General features: G+C 43.0%; 1 protein-coding gene across 1 annotated transcript in view; it reads left to right on the top strand.

Annotated features, from left to right (window-relative positions):
• ulk4 (unc-51 like kinase 4) overlaps positions 1–22,889 on the top strand; it is a 96,505-nt gene that overhangs the window by 35,557 nt on the left and 38,059 nt on the right. Inside the window, exons 23-31 of the mRNA XM_036539547.1 lie at positions 5,767–5,900; positions 6,294–6,415; positions 8,924–8,980; positions 9,109–9,160; positions 9,252–9,346; positions 11,761–11,812; positions 12,808–12,943; positions 13,537–13,629; positions 18,801–18,849. Of these exons, the coding sequence (XP_036395440.1) occupies positions 5,767–5,900; positions 6,294–6,415; positions 8,924–8,980; positions 9,109–9,160; positions 9,252–9,346; positions 11,761–11,812; positions 12,808–12,943; positions 13,537–13,629; positions 18,801–18,849 (790 nt within the window). The remainder of the gene's footprint in view (positions 1–5,766; positions 5,901–6,293; positions 6,416–8,923; positions 8,981–9,108; positions 9,161–9,251; positions 9,347–11,760; positions 11,813–12,807; positions 12,944–13,536; positions 13,630–18,800; positions 18,850–22,889) is intronic.

Genomic DNA, 22,889 nt, shown 5'->3' with positions numbered 1-22,889 from the left:
AGTACACTCTTCTGTACAAATAATGGAAGAGCGAAATGAGTTTTGTCAAATACAGAGTAATGGCTTTCTGCAATACAGTGCACAAGATTGCCATAGCGGAAGATAAATTGGACCCAATTTATTTTTGGATAGCACCTTTTTAAGCCCGAAGATCATTATGCTGTAGATAAAAGTCCTTTTGAACCGTGACTCCCGAATGAAATTGGTAAAGCAGAGATGGTTATTTAATGAGAATGGAGTGAGCGGCATCCCTGTCCCATACCCTTCTGAACAGAGGAGGAAACCCAGATGGATGACCGGTTTTATCACATTAACTGAAACTGGGCTTAGACTCTCCAGCAGAACTCAGAATAGATTGGACCATTATTCTCAAAAGACTTCAGTTAACAATGTAATGGTTTCAGCAGCTGGATTCTCCAAAGGTCAAGCATCGTAGTGCCTCTCTAAGCGGAGTTTGTGTACTATGAAATGTGAAGGAGAAGAGCTCTGTGGCAGTGTTTTGCAGCTTCATTGCAGGGTTAAGACTCCGATGTAATGTCCAGTGAAGACCAAAACCGCAGACCCCTTGGATCTTGTATGATGATTTTGGTCTACAAGTTAATGTTTCACCCAGTGAACGACAGAAGTAATGTAATGTCCTTTTCCAGTTAGTGGAGCATCAGTTTCCTGAAAGCAGAAGAAACCTATTGGCTTCCTGGTCACCAGATCAGTACCATATTGACCATACCATGCTGAACTGTAGTCACATGGTCATAGGTAGCAGGAATGGGTCAAGACCTGAGCTTAAAGTTTCATCCAGCAGACTGGACCTCCGAGTCATACCTGATTGAAAGTATGAGGTGGGGTGGCTGCCTGATACTGTGTGATCTCAAAGCCCCATGCATGACTCAGAAGCAGAGCTGAGGAACCTTTTACCAGGGCACTGGATAACCATATGACCTCATGCTAGGAGCCCAGTCTTCACTCTTATGACATCACTCCACTAACTACAACAGGCAGAAAATAGAGAATTTCAGTACAAAAGGGGGTTCCTCTTCACTCAGTCAATCCAGTTTGTTTTGATCTGACACCACTGTCACTTCTTATCATTCGTAATAATGATTACCAGGCTAATGTTTTCCAAAGGGTCCCTGCCCTGCACTGCAGCCTATTGGCTGCTGTGTTTGTTCAGATAAGCATCACCTGCAGAGCAAACAGCGAAAGCAAATCCTAACTCTGCTGTCTTGTCTCATCAACATCAAAATGGCACAGCTTGGTGGAAGTGGTATATTTTCATACATATTCCTATGTTTATTGCTGGGGGTTGTTCTTCCCTCAGGATCTGACTATGGCGGTGTAAGCACGTGTCAGAAACGGCTTAATTATTGTATTTTAATTAGGTCACCAGCTGTGCTGGGTAGCTGGGAGCTCTCGCGAGGTCGTCAGCGGGGCAGGTTTGGAGTTGATCCTGAATGTGAGTTCCACTGAGGTGTTGGAGTGTCTGTGCATGTGCATCCTAGCATGGAAAAGGCTGTGCTTTTACACCTTGTGTTATAGATATATATTTGTTATAGTACCCTGTGGTACACTACGGAGTTAATGAACCATAAGGGACAACATGTATTTGTACATATGTCATTTGCGATCATCCCCTCACATCTTAGCACGCACAATTGTATTTTTCATCGTTAAGTTTGTCCTTTCCAGCAGCCATACCACCCTATCACTATCTTCTGCCTGATGGTTGAAGCTAAGCAGGGTTGGGTTTGCTTAGTGTGTGGATGGGTGGAAGACCTTATTAGAAAGGCAGGTTGCTGTTAGAAGTAGTGTTGTTGGGCCAGCAGGGGTCAGTCTTCCCTCTGGACCAATGCCCTGGTGCAGTGATGGGGACATTGTGCTGTAGGAGACAGAATCATAAGACAGACATCCTAATATTCTCCTTCTCTGCTGCTGGCAAATCCTTATTTATGTGGCCATGTAAGAAATGATAAATGCTTTTTTTCTGCCCTGCTGTTAATGGAGGCATATTTAAAGAATCCTCATTTTAAAGTGGTGGCTGGATTCTGCCTGGGACTTTAAAGGGCAGAGCGAGAGGATTTATAATTTCTGGCTCAGGTGGTTAATGTGAACAAGGCTGCAGAAATGCTCTACGCTTTGATTTGCAGTTAAATGAACAGAAGATTTCATTGTGCAGAGCTGAGTGGGCACTTTCTCATCAGCAGAACACTTGTTAAATTATACACCCGCCGCACACAGACACACAGGCACACACACACCGTCTCAGAAGTGAGGAGCTGAAATGTCAGGCCACCACGCCCATCAATCCTCGTCAGTTTTACACTGGAATTCCTGTGGATTCCAATTACAGTGCGGCGGGCGGAGAGCTGAGGGCACGCGGCCCTCTTACGGAAGAGTAAAAGTCATTTGTCGCTGAAGTTGCGGCCCTCTCCCGTTCCGTCTTCTCTCTCTTCCCCCAGTAATAATGCAGCTGGTGGATCCTGCAGGGCTCACAAAAGGGGGATCCTGACATGTGAAAATAAATGGCCTTTTTAAATCACCTGAATGAGCCAGGCCCTCTCTTTCCTCTGCCTTCCTTTGCCATAATGGATTCTGAAGTGGCCACTGTGGACACTGCATGGCACCTCCTTTCCCCAGCGGAAGCTGGAAGCGTCTACAAGTGTGAGACATCTGTTGGATAAAATGAATCATCCAACTTTTTTCAGTCCACCTAGGAGTCAGAGATGCAGCTCGAGATGCCAGAGGACATATTTTTCTGAATAATATTTCACATTTAAATAAATTTTAATTTTAATAAAAACACATTTATTTTTGGCTTCTGTACCTTTTTTGACTCTGCCCATGTTACTGTGACGAAGTAGCAAAGCATTATACCAAACAGCAAGTATGGAGACCTTGAGGGAATGTTACATGTTATCTGATTGATCTCATTCGCACTTTAAAGATAATTCCACGCATTTAAGTTTCAGATCCTAAAGTGCCTGACGCACTTTAGGATCTGAAACTGTAACACAATTCATTCACATCTGAGATCTGTAACACAATTCATTCACATCTGAGATTCAGCTCTCACTAGGGTAATGGACAGCATCTCCATTTTACTCCAAAATGGTTCTCCAAATAATGAATTACCATTGTACTGAGCATCTGACCTCTCACATGTTTTAACAGCTTTAACAGCAGCTACAAACCAAGAGATTTACTTGGGTCCTCAAAAGATTTGGCAGTCGCATTGACATATGAGAAGCATTCGAAAGCATATTGTCTGAAATCTACTAATGTTAAATATTTGAAGTAGAGAATATTGAAGAACAAATAAATGATTAAGTTCTCAAGTTTGTATTTGTTCTTTTTGTTTCCACTTTTTTTTTTTTTTTGCAGTGAATGTTGGTTTTCACTATAATCAGACACTCAGATGAGCTAAGCAAATCACCCACCTACAAGCACTTTAGGGCTTGTTTCTTCTGTAACAGAGGAAGGGAATTGCTTTGTGAATCCGAGAAAGAACATCGTCTTCGTCTGAAGTGGAGGGGATTGATGTTTGAAAAGAGAAAAAGCTTTTAGTTGTGCAATTATTGTCGAGATCAGGTCGTGATTGCCGAAGTCAGAATTGAAATCATTTGTTTTTTGCTTTTGATCTTTTATGAACCCTCCCCAACCCCACCTTCTGCACTGAAGCTGAGTGGCTCAGAAGAATGCTGAGTCCCTGTGAGCATCACAGTATTTCACCACAGATACGGAGTATGGATGCATATCCTATCTGCTGTCACTGCAGCAAAGTACATACATTTGTGAACGGTACCAGCATTGCATATTATGATACAAAAGTGCACAACTGGCGTTCATGTGTCTGGGCTTGTGTTTCACCGCCTCTACTCTGTAGCTGTGGTCTCAGAGCTCATCGGTGTGTTCAGAGGTAGTGTGAAGTTCAGGTCTTCAGTGTCTGTTTATGACAATCTTTTGGTGGGGTGCTGCAGAAAGGTACATTGTATAAGTATACCTTTGTCAGAGTGAACCCTTGTATTACTCTGGAGAAGAGCAGACAGTGTCAGCAAATCAGCTACAGGCTTCTGGTGCAGAGTGATGCAGAAAATGGCATTTGAAAGACCAAGTTCACCAAGAAAGTATGCTGAAAAAATCTCCCAGTAACTAGGGCAGCATCACTTAGCTAAGTGTTTTCACTTGTTCCAATTATGTGTGTCCCCATGGCGGAAGAGCGGAGTGAAGTGTGGAGAGGCGGTAGGTAGGAGATAAAGCGCGTGTCAGCACACCCGGCGTTTCATGTGGAGAGGCAGCCCTTTGTTAGTGCTCCGTCAGAAACCCTGGCCCTTTTTTCCCCTTGTAGTTTTATTGCTCATTGTCAGGTTCCTCCTGACTTCCTCGCTGTTGATTTTGCTTGTCTAATTTGAGAGACGGGGTCTCGACAGAAATAGCGTGTGGTGGTGTTGGATGGGGGTGGGGGTGGGGGCGTGTGGTGGTGGTGGTGGTGGGGGGGGGTCTGTTTATTTCCGGGAGCCAGTTGTGTGGAATTGCAGCGCGGCAGTGGAATTGCAGTGCGGCAAACAAGCTAATTAACGTTGCCTCTTAATAAGCGGGCGCCTGGAGGCAGAGTATCGGAGCAGCGAACCTCTCTCCCCTCTTACTCCCCTTCCAGCCTGAGAGCTGTGCCTGCCGACGCAGAGCGCGAAGCCTGCTGTAGCCGCGCACGTCTCCCTGCATGCATACCGGAGACAGGAAACGAGCCGCTCTTAACCCTGAGTGCAAGGCCTGTGTTCTTCCTGCGGCAGAACGCTAAAAGCTGTGAAAGGTCAAAATAGCTTTCATCAGTGTTTCAGAGCTGAGGTAAAAAAACACAGATTCATCAGCAGAGTAATGGCACACTTCATTTTCCATGACATTTTGAAATGTTACTGCGTTCATTTTTAGAGCCATTCAATTTTGGAGACTGGTAAACATTTTTTGATATTGTATGGGTTTTCATACCATTGCAAATTTATCCACAGAATGTTTAATGTTCTCCAACTCCAGTCTCTTAAGGTTAGAATATAAAAAATGTCAGGCTGTCATGCATGGTCTCTCTCACTTGGATCCACATTAACTACAAGGATGTTTTTTTTAAACCTCTGCAACCCAGCAGTACTAAGTGTACTATGGCTTTTTCATATGATACTCTGAATGTACTGCTTTTCCTTGTTATACAAACCCTGTACTACAGCTTGACTAGTGAACAGCAACAGATCCAAGTAGCGACGAATATTAATTTGAAAGATTTTTTAACATGGGGTTAAATGCATGCTTTAGCTGAATGCTAACCCAGATACATTCAGATTTTCTCTGAAGGACACAGAAAAGGTTCTCTGTAGGTGTAGTGAGTCCATCTGCATTTGCTCCCATGCTGCAAGTCAGGAAATTGTCGAGGAGATAAGTATCCCTCCTGGTAGTATTGTATGTTTTTTTCCTCATATTTACTGTGACCCCATGCCCAGTCAGTGTGTACTGTGGGTGTGGTCCGCCTTTCAACTGATGTCATTTTTTGTGTTAAATGCATATTCTACAGTTATCACATTTTCACCCTAAGTGGTGTTTTGCTGTAGCTGAATGCCCTCATACAGGTGAGTCATGATGAATAGGATTCATTTTGGGTAACACCTTCTTTTTCTCTGCCTCATTTTCTGCACATATCCCTCATTCGTTTCTCCGTGTTTAGATTCAAGCCATGCGTGAGCGTGAGCTCGGGTGAATTATAATGATTTCTCGTCCTGATTGTAGGCTGGTGATGTACATTGAAAGAGACGTCCGAAAGGCCACGCCGGGGAGGGAACAACAAAGCAGCAATGAATACCTGTCAAAATGCCTGGATGTCCTCATCCGTCACATTGTGCAGGAGCTGCCAGGCATTCTGGGTAAATCAATCACACTACAGGAAAACGCTGGGAGAAGTGAGTGCGGGGGCCTGAGAGAATGGGCATCAATGGCTGAAGTGTCCAATCTCCCTGCTTCTCTTTAATTACCTTTCTGATTGAATTTTAAAGCACCAGGCCAGGTATTGACCTTGCGTGCCTTTCCCTTTGTAAATTACCGCCGCGACATGGCACGTCTCGCCTGGAATGGAGCGTGCGCGGCTTCAGAATGGCGGAATGGCCCACTATAGACTCTGCTTTGGCTTCCATCTGCCTCCTTCATCTGCATGGAGTCGAGTCAGGATTCTCCCGCGCGGTCCCCATCATTGCTGACCCCTGTCTGGGTGTCTTGGTAAATTTGACAGCTGGTAATTTGTCACTGTTCTGTCTATGTAGAAGACATCCTGTCTGCACTGGGGAACATCGTGGGTCGCAAACATCCATCAACCGTCCAGGCCAAGCAGCTAAAGCAGTGCCTGCCGATGATGGGTGTCGTGCTGCATCTGCTCACCTCGCAGGTACATGCCCCACCTGTGTGTGGATATGTGTATGTGTGTGAGTGGGTGCACATGCGTGTGCAGGTATGTGTGACTACCATGATTTCTACACGTGTGTGCAATGAGTCAGTCATGGCTCAGTGGGCGTCAGACTGCCTGTGTACTGAAATTGCAGAACAACCAGATCATCACACCATGCAACACCTCACTGCTTCTGCTACTCCCGTAAAGCACCGCTTGCTTTAGCCACTTGTCCATGTGGGGCCAAAGGATAGTAGCTCTGAATGAACTTAAGGATTGGCAGGGTTTTTCTATAAGGTCGTGAACCTTAAGTGTAACTATCTTCTCAAGACACTGTCCAGCATATCTTTTGGGTGTCAGCCACCAAGGCAGCATGGATTGCCAGATGTGGATTTAAGACAAAAAGTAAATGGTAGAACTGATATTCTGATTATTTTAAAATCATGTATTATATTAAGTGCCATTGTTAACACAGTTAGTAAATATTATACATATCCATGCTATGTTAGTGCTAGCTTGAATAGGACATGACTTTCAGCTTTGGGAACATATCTCTATAGAGAGTTTAATTAGATAAAAGATTTCAACGTCAACTTTCAACTACCTGTATGTCTTTGTTCTTGCTGCTTAAACATTTATTGTAAATGTAATATCTGTTTTTGTATATTTGTTTGCCTGAAAAATGGGAAGATTGCTGACTGTAAGTTAGAAATATTCAGAAACCTATTTTCTATTGCAAAACAATTAATGTGAAGTCATTTAGTGTTTTTTTTTAGTTGGTAATCCACTAAAATCAACCGTTAAAATAGCAAGATTGAAAATTGCCCAATTTTGTCTTCCTAAATAAAGTTTTAAAACTGCATGCAATGTTGGATTTTCTCAGATATTGGTTTTTACCCTTCTGCCTCAGGCAAGATTATTGCCAGTTGTCAAATGGTGCAAAATTGGATTTAGTGCTGACATGCTCAATCGGGCTGAAATTAATATGAAGGAATTCTTTGCTCATGCGAGATATTTGCCACTAAGCTGTGTGATGAAGCCATGCTCTGATTCAATAGAATTCTCCACGTTTCAGGGATTTTTCATGGACAGTAAACACTACCACACAAGCAAATTGAGTCATCTCATTTTAAAAGTAATAACATGTCACTGCTATTTTTTACTCCAGTAGCTGATTTTATAAGGTTACATTTAGCTGTCTGTTAAACTAGGATGAAGTCGGCCTATAAAAGATGACTTTTTCCAGCACTGTCTTTTCCAATTACTTTTCAAAGGCGGATTTTAAATGTCAGCTGACTTGCTGTGGTGAAAGTAGTATATTGACATTAGTTGCATAGATTCAGGCTGAGAACGTAAGTCTAAGAACACAAGATTCAGATACTGCCTGGACATGCTTGGTTTCAGGTCAAACCATGCCTGGAGCTGTTGCACAGGTTTTCTTTATTGTCTAGTTCCTGTTTCCTGCGTTTGACAAGAAACAGTTGAATGTTAAATGTTACCATGATCATGTGATAATCTGATAGATCTCTGATAGGGAAGGAGAAAGGTAGAGTAAGACAGGCCGATGGGTTTTTTTGATTCTCATTTAAAGCTACTTATTCAATTTGGTAAGAGTGCATGTGCAGGTGGCCAGCTGTGTGTACACAGCATGGGAGTGTGTTTGTGTGTGTGTGTGTGTGTGTGTGTGTGTGTGTGGATATGTATTCACACATTTCACAGGTAACCTTAATAAGCACAGGAGATGAGCAGAACATGGCAATGTGTGTGTGTGAGGATAGTTATTCATAGGTAACTGTAAGAAGTACAGCCAGCTGCATATAACTGCAGACAAACTGAGCATGGGAGTATGTGTGTGAGTGAGAGAGAGAGAGAGAGAGAGAGAGAGAGAGAGAGAGGGTTTTTATTTACAGGTAACACAAGCACAGTCAGATGTGTATAACTGCAGATGAACTGAGCATATGAGTGAAAGAGATACAGTGTGTAAACAGCGTAGGCTTTGTCTGCTGTGGAAGAGGGAGTAGAATAGCATTAATTCTCCCTCCTGAGATCCATGTGCATTTATCACTGCAGGACATGGAGAGGGATGAGAAATCCTTACTGCCAGTGGCTGACAGCTCAGCAGAGTTGTATAAACTCTACTAACAGCAGCACAGAGAGTTTGTGGTGAGAGTGTGGGGCTTTATAAACTCTATGAACAGCAGCACAGAGACTCTGTGGTGAGAGTGTGGGGCTTTATAAACTCTATGAACAGCAGCACAGAGACTCTGTGGTGAGAGTGTGGGGCTTTATAAACTCTATGAACAGCAGCACAGAGACTCTGTGGTGAGAGTGTGGGGCTTTATAAACTCTATGAACAGCAGCACAGAGACTCTGTGGTGAGAGTGTGGGGCTTTACACACAATCAGGGATCAGGAACAATGACTTGTTGAGTATGGAGTATCAGGGTGGCGCTCAGATGGGGTCACAGCATTGCTCTCTCTCTCTCTCTCTCATTGTATCTCTCCACAGATATTCAGGCCGCAGGTGGTGACCGATGTGTTCCTTTTCAAATTTGGGGCACTACTGGTAAGCCAATGAAACGCCAGACATTTTTCAAAATGTAGAAATGTGACATTTTGCTGCAGGTTACATTTCAGAAGAGCTGGAAAACGTGGTGCTGACTGAGATCATCTCCCTGTTGTGTTTGTTTGCAGAATCATGTCACATCTGTAGATTCCTATGGGACCAGCCTAGAGAGAGCAGTAGGTCAGTGTTCCTTATCATGATGTGCTTTGTGCTCATGGCTTAGATTGTAAGGCTGCAAGTGTAACATTCCACACCCTTTTCCTATCTCCAGGACAGACAGCATCCGAGGAGCTGATCAGGAACACTCTGTCGGCCGTGGAAGCCATTACCCAGCATTCTTCTCTGCTGACACCCCATCACTCTACTGTAAGTATGAACCAAACAGGAGCCTGGTTGGGCCTACCTGTCTTGGCTGACTTGATTCTTTACTGCTGTTGCAAACATACACAGGAAAGAAAATAACCTTTTTGTTTTGCAAATTATTTAATTCTTAGCTAGCTAGCTAATGTTTAGCTTTAGTTTTCTAATACATTATCTTACAGCTAACTGCTTTCTTTGATGAGTGTTGCTACGACTGTCACTTGCCGCTATTATTAGGACATGGATGAAGGGTTTGTGAAAAACGAGCAAGTGCTGTAGGGTTATTTGGACTGGCAGTATTTTAATAACTGAAATGCTGGGAATAACTTATGGAATATCGGCTGATGCCTCCCGAATCAATTTCCTAAACCCCAATAACTGACTGACAAAATGCCGCTCTGACTCTGGCCCACTTGTACTTAATGCAACATTAAAAAATCATTATAAGGTTAGTGTTACCAGGATATGGGATGTCTTTACAGCTGATTCTTGCTTGGCTCCGGAAAATGGGGAGAAACTGTCTTTTTACAAGCTGGGGTGTAAACCTTGCGCTCAGGCCACAGAATTAATATTGACATGAAATCAGTGGCTTTCGATTGCATGAGTTCCAGATTAAAAGTAAAGGGTGGAATCCAGCATTGTTTCTCTCTCAGGGGCAAGTGAAGATATGTCTGAGGAACTCAGTAATGGGAAAAGGCTCTAACATTAGAGTGTGCCACAAGTGATTACACTCCAGAGGGTCTGTACTTGGGTGCAGATGTGCTACAAATGCGCTCTCACTGACACGTTGTCACATGCGTACACATACTCACACCTCACACGCAAACACACAAACACACACATGCATGCATGCACGCATGCACTTTCACACTCACACAGACTCCCACATACAAAAGAATACTGCTTCCACAAGCAGCCAGCACTGAGGTGGTAGGTAGGTTGTCACAAACAGATAATGAGCACTTTCATTGTTAAACAGATACATCGTATGCAAGTATGTGTGTTTGTGTGAGAGAGAGAGTCATTCAGAGTTATTTAAAGCTGCTGCTCGTAAGTATTGCAGTTTTAATCTTCCAGCAGTGTCAGAACTCTCTGCCCAGGTCATGGAAATGATTTAGCTTTTAGCTCTGTAATAGACGGGATGTGACAGCATGCATAATCTGAAAACTTTGGTAATGCACAACAGATCAGTGGCAATTTCATTTTATTCATCACTAAAAATTCATTTTAGAGAGTGATTTTTCTATTGCTTTGAAGTAGTTCTTATTTCCAGCTCTCCTGCTTCACTTGGTAACTTGATCTATGTGCTCATAACTGTTCACCTGTAAGTGTAAACCAGATTTTCAGAAATACACATGCTGGGTACTATTCAAAAGGTAGGAATCCAATGTAGTCATTAGTGTACTATCATATTATGTGCTTGATACTGTATGACACCTGTTGTGACCTCGAAGTCAATTCCTCTCCTGTGGATTAGTTTTATGGTAACCTCCATATAGTGATCTGAATGGGGATAAATGATAGGGGAGCTTGTTCTTTCTGATGACATGGTCTAATACTGTTATATATATAGTGTAATAAACTGCACACAGCATGTCCTTGTGTTGACAGGGTAAGAACTGAGGATATATGTTTGAACATTGACATTAACAGAACTGTCACATGTAGTCATACGCATCAGGTGAGACTATAGTAGACTCTGTACTTTAAGTGCAGAACAAAAAGCAGACCTACTGAATAACATAGAGTTATGTGGAGTAGATACCACGTCCTGTTTAGTATTGATATTGTGGGTTCTGTTCTGTTTTGGGGGAGGAGGGCCAATTTACAAAACCTGGTCCTGAAGCAGACAATTACAGCTGTGGTTTAATTTACTGTCTTCTAAGAACAGAAGGAGATTATGGCACTTTCACGTGCCATGTCTTTGCCATCCCTTTTATTTTCAATAAAGTGCTTTGTTGACATATATAGTAAATTATGAAAGTAGAACAGAAAGTACAAATGTAGTCACCACAGGCTTCATGCGTAAATTCTGTCTCCTGTTTGAAACATGTCTTCAGGTGTTCACATTATGACACAGACTCATGTTGACTATTACTGTTTCAATGGAAAGAAGAATGAAAAATAAGAGTGTAATTATAAAAAGAGCTAACATAAGGGCTTTTATTGTAATTCACTGTCACTGATCAAAGGACAGCAGAAACATATTTACATAGAAATTGCTGTTTGCTTTCATAAGTTGTTTTCCTTTTTTGCTTCAAGGTATTGTAAATCGCTTGCTTAAAAACTGTTTTCTTTTGATATATGTGTGTGAAATGTATACTCTGTAAGGTTGCGAGTCTGAATTGAAATAGGCTGATAAATGATGATGCATCTAGGTGTTTTTATGTTCCCTTGAAAGAATCTTTTCTTCCCTGAAGGTTGTGGATTCCATTCTGCCTCCTTTGGCCTCCCTGGCGTTCAGTAAAAACGGTGAGGAATCTGTGACACACTCATTCTTTGCTGTCTAACCTTTCACCTCTGACCCTGTGGACTGCAGCAGGGCATGGTGAGAACAGGTGCTGCTACCAGGTCTTTGTGTAGCACTTATCCATGAAGCATACTGACACAGCCCTATTTACGTATCACCGCTGTTCTGCTGCAGTAGAAGGGCTGAGGTGTGGCCACCCTGTTCTCTGTAGTAGTGGCTGAGGTCTGTGCCACCCTGTTCTCTGTAGTAGTGGCTGAGGTCTGTGCCACCCTGTTCTCTGTAGTAGTGGCTGAGGTCTGTGCCACCCTGTTCTCTGTAGTAGTGGCTGAGGTGTGGCCACCCTGTTCTCTGTAGTAGTGGCTGAGGTGTGGCCACCCTGTTCTCTGTAGTAGTGGCTGAGGTGTGGCCACCCTGTTCTCTGTAGTAGTGGCTGAGGTCTGTGCCACCCTGTTCTCTGTAGTAGTGGCTGAGGTGTGGCCACCCTGTTCTCTGTAGTAGTGGCTGAGGTGTGGCCACCCTGTTCTCTGTAGTAGTGGCTGAGGTCTGTGTCCCTTTTGCTTTTTGCACTGCAGTGGTGTGGATAAAGGTCTGTGTCCAGGGTTCGAATTACAGGGGGATCGGGGGGGTCTGACCCCCCTAATTAAGACATGGACTCGCCCAAAAGAAGTAAAAACAACAGTTTGGGGGGGTCGAAACATTTATAAATCCTTCCTACCTGTAATTGTAAATATTACAAAGTATGGTCCACTTTAGGGGTGTCTGAAATCGTATTACAAGATTCTTCCAGGCATGATTATAGGAAATATATTGTAATATTTACAGTTACAGGTAAGAAGGATATATAAATGTTTTGACCCCCCCCCAGCCCAAACTGTTGTTTCTACCTCTTTTGGGGAGCGGTCCAAGTCTTATTTAGGGGGGTCAGACCCCCCCGCTGTGTTCTCTGTACAGCAGTAGAGTGGCTGAGGTTTGTGCTGCTCCATTTTCTGTACTGCAGTGGAGTGGCGGATCCTCAGCCTGCGGGTGCTGTCGGAGATCACTCTGCTGCTGCTGAGCCAGGAGGCTGTGGAGGAGGGCGGGGCCTGCACCTCGAACAGACTGCTGTCGCTCATCACCGAGGCCCTGCTCCCACAGTAAGCCCATAGTCCCCTCTCTTTCTCAACCCTACCGTTCCCCCTCACTCTCTCCTCTCCACCGGCTCTCAATTCACTTCAAATCATACCTCGCTGGTGTAACTTCATACTGTATAAAATGACCAAAGCAGGGTTACAAATATGAAAAATCTACTACAGCAATAATAGTAACAATAACTTGCAAACTACTACAAATATTACGACATTAGTTATAGGAAAGTTCATTATTACACTGAAATACAGATACGTATACATAAAACAGTGATCTGTTTTGCTCTTGTTTTTTCTCATTTCTGCTCAGTCTGCTTTCCCTTCAATCATACTCTCTCTCACTTCTCTGTCTTGCTGGCCTCTTTTGTTAATACAAGCACAACACTAGAAAATCAAATCCAAACAAGACCTAATGGTGCTGTTCTACATTAGTCACACCTGGTCCTCATGAACACTATAGTAATCTGTTTACATGAAATTGGTTATTGAAATTGGCTGTTGAAAGAATCCAGAAAGAAGTCTAAATGACTATGTTATGTGCTTCTGTGCCTAACGTGATGGTGTGTCTCTACAATGTTTAGTTGAGTTTTCTTCCTTAACAGGTATGAGTCCCTCCTTCTCGAGCCTGATCCAGTCCCAGCTTATGCTCTGAAACTTCTGGTGTCTCTTACGGAACACAGCTCACCTGTCAACAGGTAAACAGCACTTCTGACCTTGACAGTTTCAGAGCCCAGCATTTTGTTCCTGCGTCTTGTCCTGCTGTTTTTAAAAGAATGACCATAGTCCCTACAGATATTTTGTATAGGAAAGCCAGATGGTAAAAGATTGGCTTTGCAAGAATTTTCATTATAGCAGGGCTTGTAATCAGAAAGAACTAGTCCTAGGTTCTGCTGCTTTACCGTGGATTAGGGTACAGTTCATACCCTGAATTGTGTTAGTATAGATGTGGCTGTATAAAAGGTTAACAGTGTTGGCTGAGTTGATTAATAATAGGTCACAATAAGGTGAAACTTCACACCTTAGCAAACAGTAAAAGTGGCAGGGAAGAGCGGTAAATAATAGTAGGTAATGATAATAATACTCAAGCATCCTGGAAGCAGTTCTTTCTCTATAAAAATTGAATGTTACATTTTTAATGGGAAAGACTGTCAGGTTTGGGAAATTCTGAAACCGAACCTCAGAAAAAAAAAAAGATCAAACCTGAACGTGAGGATAATTTCTCTGATACTGCCTCCAGCAGCATGCTTGGCTGGCTCTCCGACCAACAGTGCGGCGACCTGAAGTCAGCGAGGTCACAGACAAGTGCGAAGATCATTTCTCTGATACTGTCACTAGCAGCACGCCAAGCCTGGTGTAGTGGCCACCCGGGAGCCGGCTGAGGTCAACGAGGTCACGGACAAATGGATATCAGCTGTGGCTGATGAATAGTGCAGCCTGCTAGTTAAATTATTTACAATGAATCACTCCATTAGCTGCGAGAGCTGTTTAATGTATGAGTCCTCCAGGCTGTGTGCTGCTGGGGGATGGATTTAAACATGGCTTCACCGTGGGATGGACACGCATTAGAAATTCAGGACCAGTAAAGATGTGTTTACACTTAATAACTTATATCCTGCTGGAGCTGCAGGGCAAGTAAAGAGCGGGTCCTGTTTCAGATTCATAGCAAGCTCTGTGGCTTCAGGAATCATTTTCTTCCACAGCTCCTGAGTGTTTCTGCATACTTTTCATATTCTGGTATTATAATTACAATCATTACTATTGGTATTAGTGGTAGTATCATTAGTACATCTTGTAGCAGTAATAACAGTTGTAGTAAATGTAGTAGTAGTTCATATAGGGCTATTTTGTAATACATAAAATAGTGATTACAAAAAAATACGATATGAAACTGGAATTGTGGAATTAAATATTATATATTTTTAAATCACAATGTTTCAGTGAAATGATGATCTGAAATAAAATAGATATTCAGAACATGCTTGGATTACTAGTGAAAAATGATTTAATGTGAAAACAAGCTGAAGAACAGTAAATGCTTGTATAAAGGAAATTCAGTGCATTGTGTAGGACGAGAGCTCCCACAAGGCCATGCTCCTGCTTCCTTAGGAACAGTTTGCCCTTGTCTTCATAAAGCATCAAAGTGTGCTCCTGAGGCACAGCCCCAGAACTGTAATGATTACCCCGCTGTACTGTAACAGAGATATTATATTTGTAAGCACACAGGCAGGTTAAAGTGCCCCTTGGCTGTTAGAGGAGTGGACCATAGGGAGAGCCCTGGTATGGGTAAGAGAGTGCTGTATTAACCTCTTCAGGTGCACTTCTGTTGATACGTGGTCTCAGACCCGTGCTAACATGCACCTGAGCCATCCAGGCTTCACTTGAAACCTCCAGGCCTCCCCTCTACCACACCCAAATTTAGACTTGGATTCTAAAGGATGTCTTTATATTTGCTTCCTTCCGAGGGCTTGCTGACAGTTAATATTGCATCTCATATCTGCTGTGGACATCAGGGACCAGCGCCCTTCATTGCCTCTCTAAATGGGTTGGAATGTTTTTGTGTGATTGGATGTGATTGGCGTGTGATCTGGTTAGAGTTATGGTTGGCGTTATACTGTATGCTGCTCTGTGGGGTCACACAGGACCGCCTTGCAGGACTACAGCTGGGAACCATTTCTTCCTCCAAACATTCCTCCAAAGAAGACTGCCTCTTTATAAGAGCCTGCTTACTGATATCTGCTTTGTGACTACTCAACACAAAACTTTCCTAAAAAAATCCAGTTACCGTGCACAGTAAATATATACAGCGTGGTGGTGCAGAGGAACTGTGTTATAACCTAACTGCTGTAACTTTGAATCCTTAATGGAGCACTACTGTATTCTTGAGCAGGGCCCCCGGTACATGTCCAGCTATATAGAGGGACAGTATATAAATATAAGCTCTGTACATAGGCCTGCCTGCTGAGCAAAAACATGATGTGCATAGAGTAATAGTGGTATGTAGTGGGCAGCAGCAGGGTCCTGCAGTTTCTATCTCACTTGCCATCAGCTGCATTTCCCCTTACAGGGTCACTTTTGGCCCTGACAGCGTCTGCCGCATTGAACCGTTCAAATTGATGTCAGCAGTCTATAGCACTTGTCTTTCGATGGCATTTTCCTTGTCTTAATGAGCGTTCCCATTACAATGAAAAATGAAATTGCATTTGCGTCGGATTGATAAGGTCCTACAAAAAGTGCAAACCTCTCTTGATGGGTCTTTTGCCTAAATTAGATCGCAAATCGGGACATTAACAGCCTGCGTGCAAGTACTTTTTTTTTTAACATTACGGGTTTCATTAGGAGCTGAAGCTATGCGATTATCTAAACCTTTAGCCACAGTCATCCTTTTGAGAGCTCTGTGCATACAAGCATCAGAGAGAGCAGGGAGCAATGCCTTCTGGGTAATTGGGTCAGTCTGATTAGTTGAAACTGAACTGCCTGATATCAGCCCACATCTGACCAGCTGCAAACATTTTTTTTTTTCTCAGAAGCAAAGTTTATTGCTGATGTACAAGGAACTTTGTGGTTACAAATGAATTGCAGATAATGTGACTTCTGCACTAGATTAGGAACTGTGCTCCATGTTTGATTTAGCTGAAGCCTAAATTCTGTAGTACACTCCAGCTTGTTTACTTGAATGGTAAGCAATAGAGGTAGGAGTCAGTTTGATTGATCGAGAGTGCCTCAGAGTGTGAAACACAATGCCCTGCTGTGTGTAATGTGTGTAAGTGCCAGTCTCTTCCCTCCCTCTGTGCTAGATTAGAGTCTCACCAGTGACTGGTTGAAGGACTGCATTGTGTCGATCAGAGCCCTTGCAGGGCTAGTGGTTGGTGTCATTGGCTCTGCGTCAGAGCATGTCTGAGTGACACTGTCCTACTGCAGACCTTGTCATTCAGTAATCTGCCTGTCACCTTACACCTCTGACACAAAATATGTTGCCATTGTTATACCATCTAATGATGTTGTTCTGGTGCCTCTCTCATGTTGCTCCGATTTCTCTCTAATGTTGCTGTTGATGCTGCTCTGATGCCTCTCCGATGTCACTCTGATACTGCTCTGATGCCTCTCTAATGTTATTCTGATGCTGCACGGCGTCTTCTCTAATGTCAGTCTGCTGTTGCTCTGATGTTATCATAGAATGTGGAGCTACTCTGATTAAATGAGTTTATGGGGGCTCTGTAGTAGAGGTGATGGTTTGAATGAGTCTATAGCAGCAGTTGGATTTGTGTTGTATTTTTTATTATAATCCAGAGCTGACAGTCAGTTTTATTCAAGCAAATGTCAGAATACCAGCTTTCTCTGGTAGTCTGGTCACACTGCCTGTACTGTAGTTTCTTAGAGTGTAGTCAAACTCACCAGGAGTGAAAAATACACAAGACTAGTGCTACATAATTTGTTCATTTGTTTACTACTTTTTACTGTATTTTAGACTAAAAACATGAACACCTGTATTAAATCAGGTAGCTTTTCCATCATTCTGTTTTTACTAGGGTGCAAGTTGAAGGAACATATAACACAGTATGTAGCACCATGTGCTGAATGTCTTCTTATTAGTTTTGTATCATGTGACAATGGTGAAGTGTATTCGCCAGGACCAGCAGACTGCCTGATCCAGGAGGAGGAGGAGGAGAAAAAAGGAACAAAGTGGCACTTTATGAAATATTGTTCCAGCAGCAGATAGCAAGTGATTGCAGCTAAATGTCACCCAGCCGTGCCTTGCCATTATAAAAATGTGGGCGTGAGTGACAGTCACGTGGGCTCCTCACTTCAGCAGACTGTAAATAAGATCAACGGAGTGTCTGCAGCCACATGAAACCCGCAGCTCTCGTTCGACACCTCAGCGACGTCAGGCTGACATTTACGTGTGCTAGTGCCAGCGCTTAACACACCACATGTGTGAAAACATTGGCGTGAGTTGGACTGTGTTTAAGGAGGCTTAGATCCCAAAAGGTGTGGAATCTGCTGCTGCTTTTCTTCCATATGCAAAATTTTGAATGATCTTCCTCCAAAAGGGTGGCATAGACAGGTGTTTTTGAGAAATGTTTTTTTTCCCTTCCCCAAAGCAGTCTTGCAGGTTAGAGAAATATATAAAGGATAAAGCTTAAGCCTTGAAGGGTGACTTAGTCAGAAAGAGTGAGACAATGTGTGTGTGTGTGTGTGTGTGTATAGAATGTATTTTGTGTGTGTGCATGCTTATGCTTGTATGCACATGTTTGTCTGTGTAGGGACTGTATGTGTGTGCACATAGGATTTTCATTACATTTCTGCTTGAGAAGTAATGTTTTGGCCCTTATCTAATACACTGTATAAAAGTATTGCAGTGATTACAGACTTCACAGTATAGAATTTTGATGGGATCATATGCTGAAGAGCATTCAGTGAGGTGGGTGTAGAACGCTACATTCTCTGCAAGGCAATACATCATTATTATGTAACAGCCTCATAATTAATTGTCTCGGTGACCTCTGGCTAATTTAATTCTGTCTCGCCGTTTTGAAGATGGTATTGTATTTTTACTGCACCTTTACATGCATGCAGTAATTGGTTGTGAAACAAAAGGTTTAATCAATAAGGCAGCAGGGGAAGTCGTTCCCAATAAAAAGGCGCATTACTCCTCAGCGCCGAGCTGCCGTAAAGCTCATTTTCTTCAGAGAATTAGTCAAAGGTCATTTAGTCAGATGAGTGATCTTGGCAGCATGGGTATTCACGCAATGGTGCACCCGCACAGTGAAGCTCGCACACACAGAGCGCCAGCGTGAAACCTTAATGAAGATGGAATGTGTGCCCGGCACCGTGAGGTAAACCTGCGCTTGTAATCTCTCCACCACAGGCTCATCGAAGAAAGCCGTCTGCTACCTGCCATCTTCCAAGTCATCTCGGTGAGCAGTTTCTAGAAAACCAACTTGTCACTCGTGTCTGTGTGTGTGTGTGTGTGTGTGTCTGTTTATTTGTTCTTTACTTTTTGGGTTTGAGTTTATTCTATGCATATATTTGTCTTGTTATTTCAGCCTGCAGGGGAAAAAGCAATCTGAGGGAAAATAAAAACGGTTGGTGAAAACCCAGTGACAAACCATTCTTGCCCACAAAAACACCTGAGGTTTAAAAATGTATGAATCTATGTTGGAATCAAAGTGATATTCTGAAGCTGCTGGTTTACTCCTATTTTTATCATCTGTCATAAAAGTACAGATATTGTGCTAGGTGTGGAAGATTCTTGGCTTCTTGGTTATAATTCATGCTGTTTTCCAGAGAAAACTGTTCAGTAAGGCATTTTAGTAATAAAATACACCATTCTCCCTCCTGGTTCTCACACACAGCAACTTGAACTTGAAGACATGATTTTTCTTTGTAATCACACTCACAAGCAGGCAATTGTGTAAGGCTTGTTGTCAACAACAGGTTAAAATTAGTTATTCAGACAAAGCACTTAAAAAAAGTATGTAAAATGAAAATTTGTGCAGTTTAAATGACAAATGCATTGTGAGTGTTGACTTTTAATTACTTCAAAGAGAAACTTTCTTTAACACATTAGTCTCTGCCCAACATCTCATCATTTTCCTCTGACCTTCAGTAAGGCCCATGGAGTGGCACAATCATAAGAGCACATCCTTGGTTAAAAAAATCCTATTGCTCTGAAACATGGCAACGATCCTCCTGCATGAGAGTGATCTTCGCCTGTGAGAAGGCTGTAAAAGTTCTCATATCCCTGAAACATGACAATAAGAGGAATCTACCCCTTTTGGCAGACTGTTAGTTATTTCACTGCATTTCAGCCCCACAATCCACTATCATTCAAGGCTTTATGGCTCTGGTCTGCTAAATTTTGTTTGGAGGCTGCAGGGCCAGTGTTTGGAGAATGCTTACCCTTGCGCCAGTGTTAATATCAGCTGTCACAGACCACACATTATCTGGGTCAAACCCTTTGCCACCTTTCCCCTGCCCTTCTGATCTTCAGCCTGTCTGCGACTAACCTGCCGTGACAAAGGATATATCAGTCACAGGTAACCCCTCATTCTACCAATTTATTCTTTGGGGGACAGGTTTGTAGTTGACACATCTCTTCCTTATGCACAAGGCGTGCTTTAGAAGATAAACCGCGACAGCAGAGGGTCCTCTTGGCTCATTGTGTTATTCACCTCATGCTCTTGTCCCCATTCTTGATTTCCCAGGAGACATCGGTGTGACCGTGGAGTCTGGGATTTCCTCTCTGCAGAATCTGTTTTCATCCAAACACAGCTGCAGTCACGGCTGTCATGTCCTCTTATTGTTACATTAATTCAGCTGTTTACAGGGCAGGCCGTTGATTAATCTCCGTCGACTGTGGCGAAGATGGACGGGGGTAGTCTTCAGTCTCAACTAACAGTAATGACTGGGGAGAGAAAGCTGATCTGATTGGTATCGATTCGGTCGGGGCTGGCAATCTCCGCAGATTGATCCCTTTGCAAGCTCTCTTTTTTTTTTTTTTTGCTGTGGAGCTTCTATCAAGGGCATGTGGTAACCCCTCTCATGCCGCTCACTGTGTGACTAACCCCTCTCATTTCACACACTGTGTGAGAAACACCTCTCATATCTCCCACTGTGTGATTGACCCCTGTGATATCGCCCCCTTTTATATTGGCCACTGTATGATTAACCACTCTGATATCGTCCATCATATAAACCCCTCTGGTATTGGCTGCTGTGTGATTAAAGTCTCCAATATTGGCTGCTGTGTGATCAACCCCACTGATGTCACCTGGTGTGTGATAAAATGACTGTGTGATGTCACCTGCTCTGCCATTACCTCCTTTGATTAGTGTGTCCCAACATGTTGTGGGTTTAAGTGGATATGGGAATTGGAGGGCTTGTTCTGTAACAGACCTGTGTGCTGATGAGCCAATGGAATATCTAAACACGTCTGTCGCTCTTTTCTCAATTAGTGTGGCCATGTGCCTGTTTAAAGGTTTAAAGTTTGTGCACTGTCCTCATTATGGAGGTTTCAGATCCATACCACAAATATACTTTTGGCCATACTCATTTTATTAACTTGAAGGATAAGTTCATTTATCATTTATCATTTATCTGAGTTCAGGAGTGTAATTACTGCGTCATGTGCTTAGACAGTGTACATCCTGTTACACAAAGACAAGCACTTACAGAGAGCTGAATGTCCTTTCAGTGGGAACAAATATATGATAAAATCTAATTACATTTGTCAACAATCTTTGATCTTAATGATCTATAAAACTCTTAAAAACCTTTTTAATTGTTAATGTATATGTTCTGTTTTGTAACATCTCCAGTCATGACCTTTTTAATTCTAAAGGCTTTATCTCAGAATATCAATGTATCAAACTTGACATCTCGATAGGTTTGAAACGTTTGCACAAAATGAATACTTTTCATTACATTTCTGGACGCGCGTCTGAGTGGGTAGCATAATGAGGTAATGACAACAGTGACACCTTGTACATCTCTGAGACTACAGATGCATTAGTGCTGATCCCCACTTCTTAGCTCTTACAAAGCTCATCAGCACCCACTCACACTGATTATGATTGCAATAATTACATTGGTAATGCTAAAAATATATGTTGCTCAAGTTTAAATGCATGGAGCTTGTCACACCCCACAGATAATTGTAGAAATCTCTTAATATTAAAATAGCCATAGTCGGATTTTTTCCTAACATGCCCCAATGATAACATGCATTTGACTAATCAGTGCAATTAAAAAATTAAGCTAAGGTGGTGACAGAAAGACTGAAAGGACGTGATTGGCAGGTGTGCTGAAGGAAAAAACATTCTGTGGCGTGGCTTCTAGCCAACGGTAGATGGTTACTGTTAAGGACTGGCGTTATAGTTGTTGTCCTCAGTGTGACAGGTCCTTCGCAGTGCGCCGCAGGACCTCTGCTGCACTGAGTCCCTGACAGAGGTGTCAGACAGATAAATAAAGCAGCCACAGTGATTATGACACGAGCTGCAGCGCGGACCTCCAGGCACTGTGAGCCAACTGAGGTCTGTACGCAGTCACACGGTGGAACAGCTAACACAGCTTCATAGAGCTTTACAGAGCTGCCAGAACTCGGCATCAGACGGAGTGTTTGACTTCTGTTTGCCGTTATTGGAGCGTTACTCAGCTTCTCAACCACATACGTTTCTCATGCCCTTCGATCAGTGTAAGCCTGGGGTCATGTTTGTGTGTGTGTGTGTGTGTGCGCATGCATGTCTTGTGGTACAGACTTTCTACATGTTGATTTCTCCCATCTCAGCTGCTTATTAAAACCTGTTTTTTTCTGATTTGTGTAAAGAAAATCCCATGTTTACCCCCACATCTGACTCATAAGACTCACATTCCAGCTGCGTGTTAAACAAGCTGTTTACAGAAGGTGGCTAAGTCCATAATCCCCTCCTGTATTTTATGTATTTATATATGTATTGAAGGTTACTCGTAAAGGCATGACCCTCACTTCTCCCTGGAGGTGCTGTTTGTAAATCATGTGGAAAAAGCAATGATTCGGGGCATTGAAATTCCTGTCCCGTTCGTTCGGATTAAATCCTCCCAGCCACAGGACCACCTTTCCCATCTCATGATCCTGTCCGTCCACATTTCAGCCTCTCATTATGTTCTCCATTGATTTCTCTGCTGTACACGCTTGTTTTGCAGCTTTGTTGTGTGGTCCTACCTAGTCCATCCTGTGCATCCTGACGGCTCATCATGTTTATAATTGCCCCCACGTCCTTGCACCCCCCCCCCCCCCCCCGTCCAGCCCACAGCTGACTGCATCACCCTTTGGCCTCGCCCTTTGCACCCTCCGCCTAACCTCTCGCACTATATGTATTCCCAGTGGCTTGATGATTAAAGCCTTCAGTCCACCCCCACCCCCAAACAAATATATATTCACAGCCCAGCTCTCACCATTCCCTTATAATCCCAAACA

The sequence above is a fragment of the Megalops cyprinoides genome, chromosome 10 (genome assembly GCF_013368585.1).
Source record: "Megalops cyprinoides isolate fMegCyp1 chromosome 10, fMegCyp1.pri, whole genome shotgun sequence".
Classification (NCBI taxonomy): domain Eukaryota; kingdom Metazoa; phylum Chordata; class Actinopteri; order Elopiformes; family Megalopidae; genus Megalops; species Megalops cyprinoides.
Note: the sequence above shows the minus strand (reverse complement) of the source record. Positions and strands in the feature narration are given on the sequence as shown.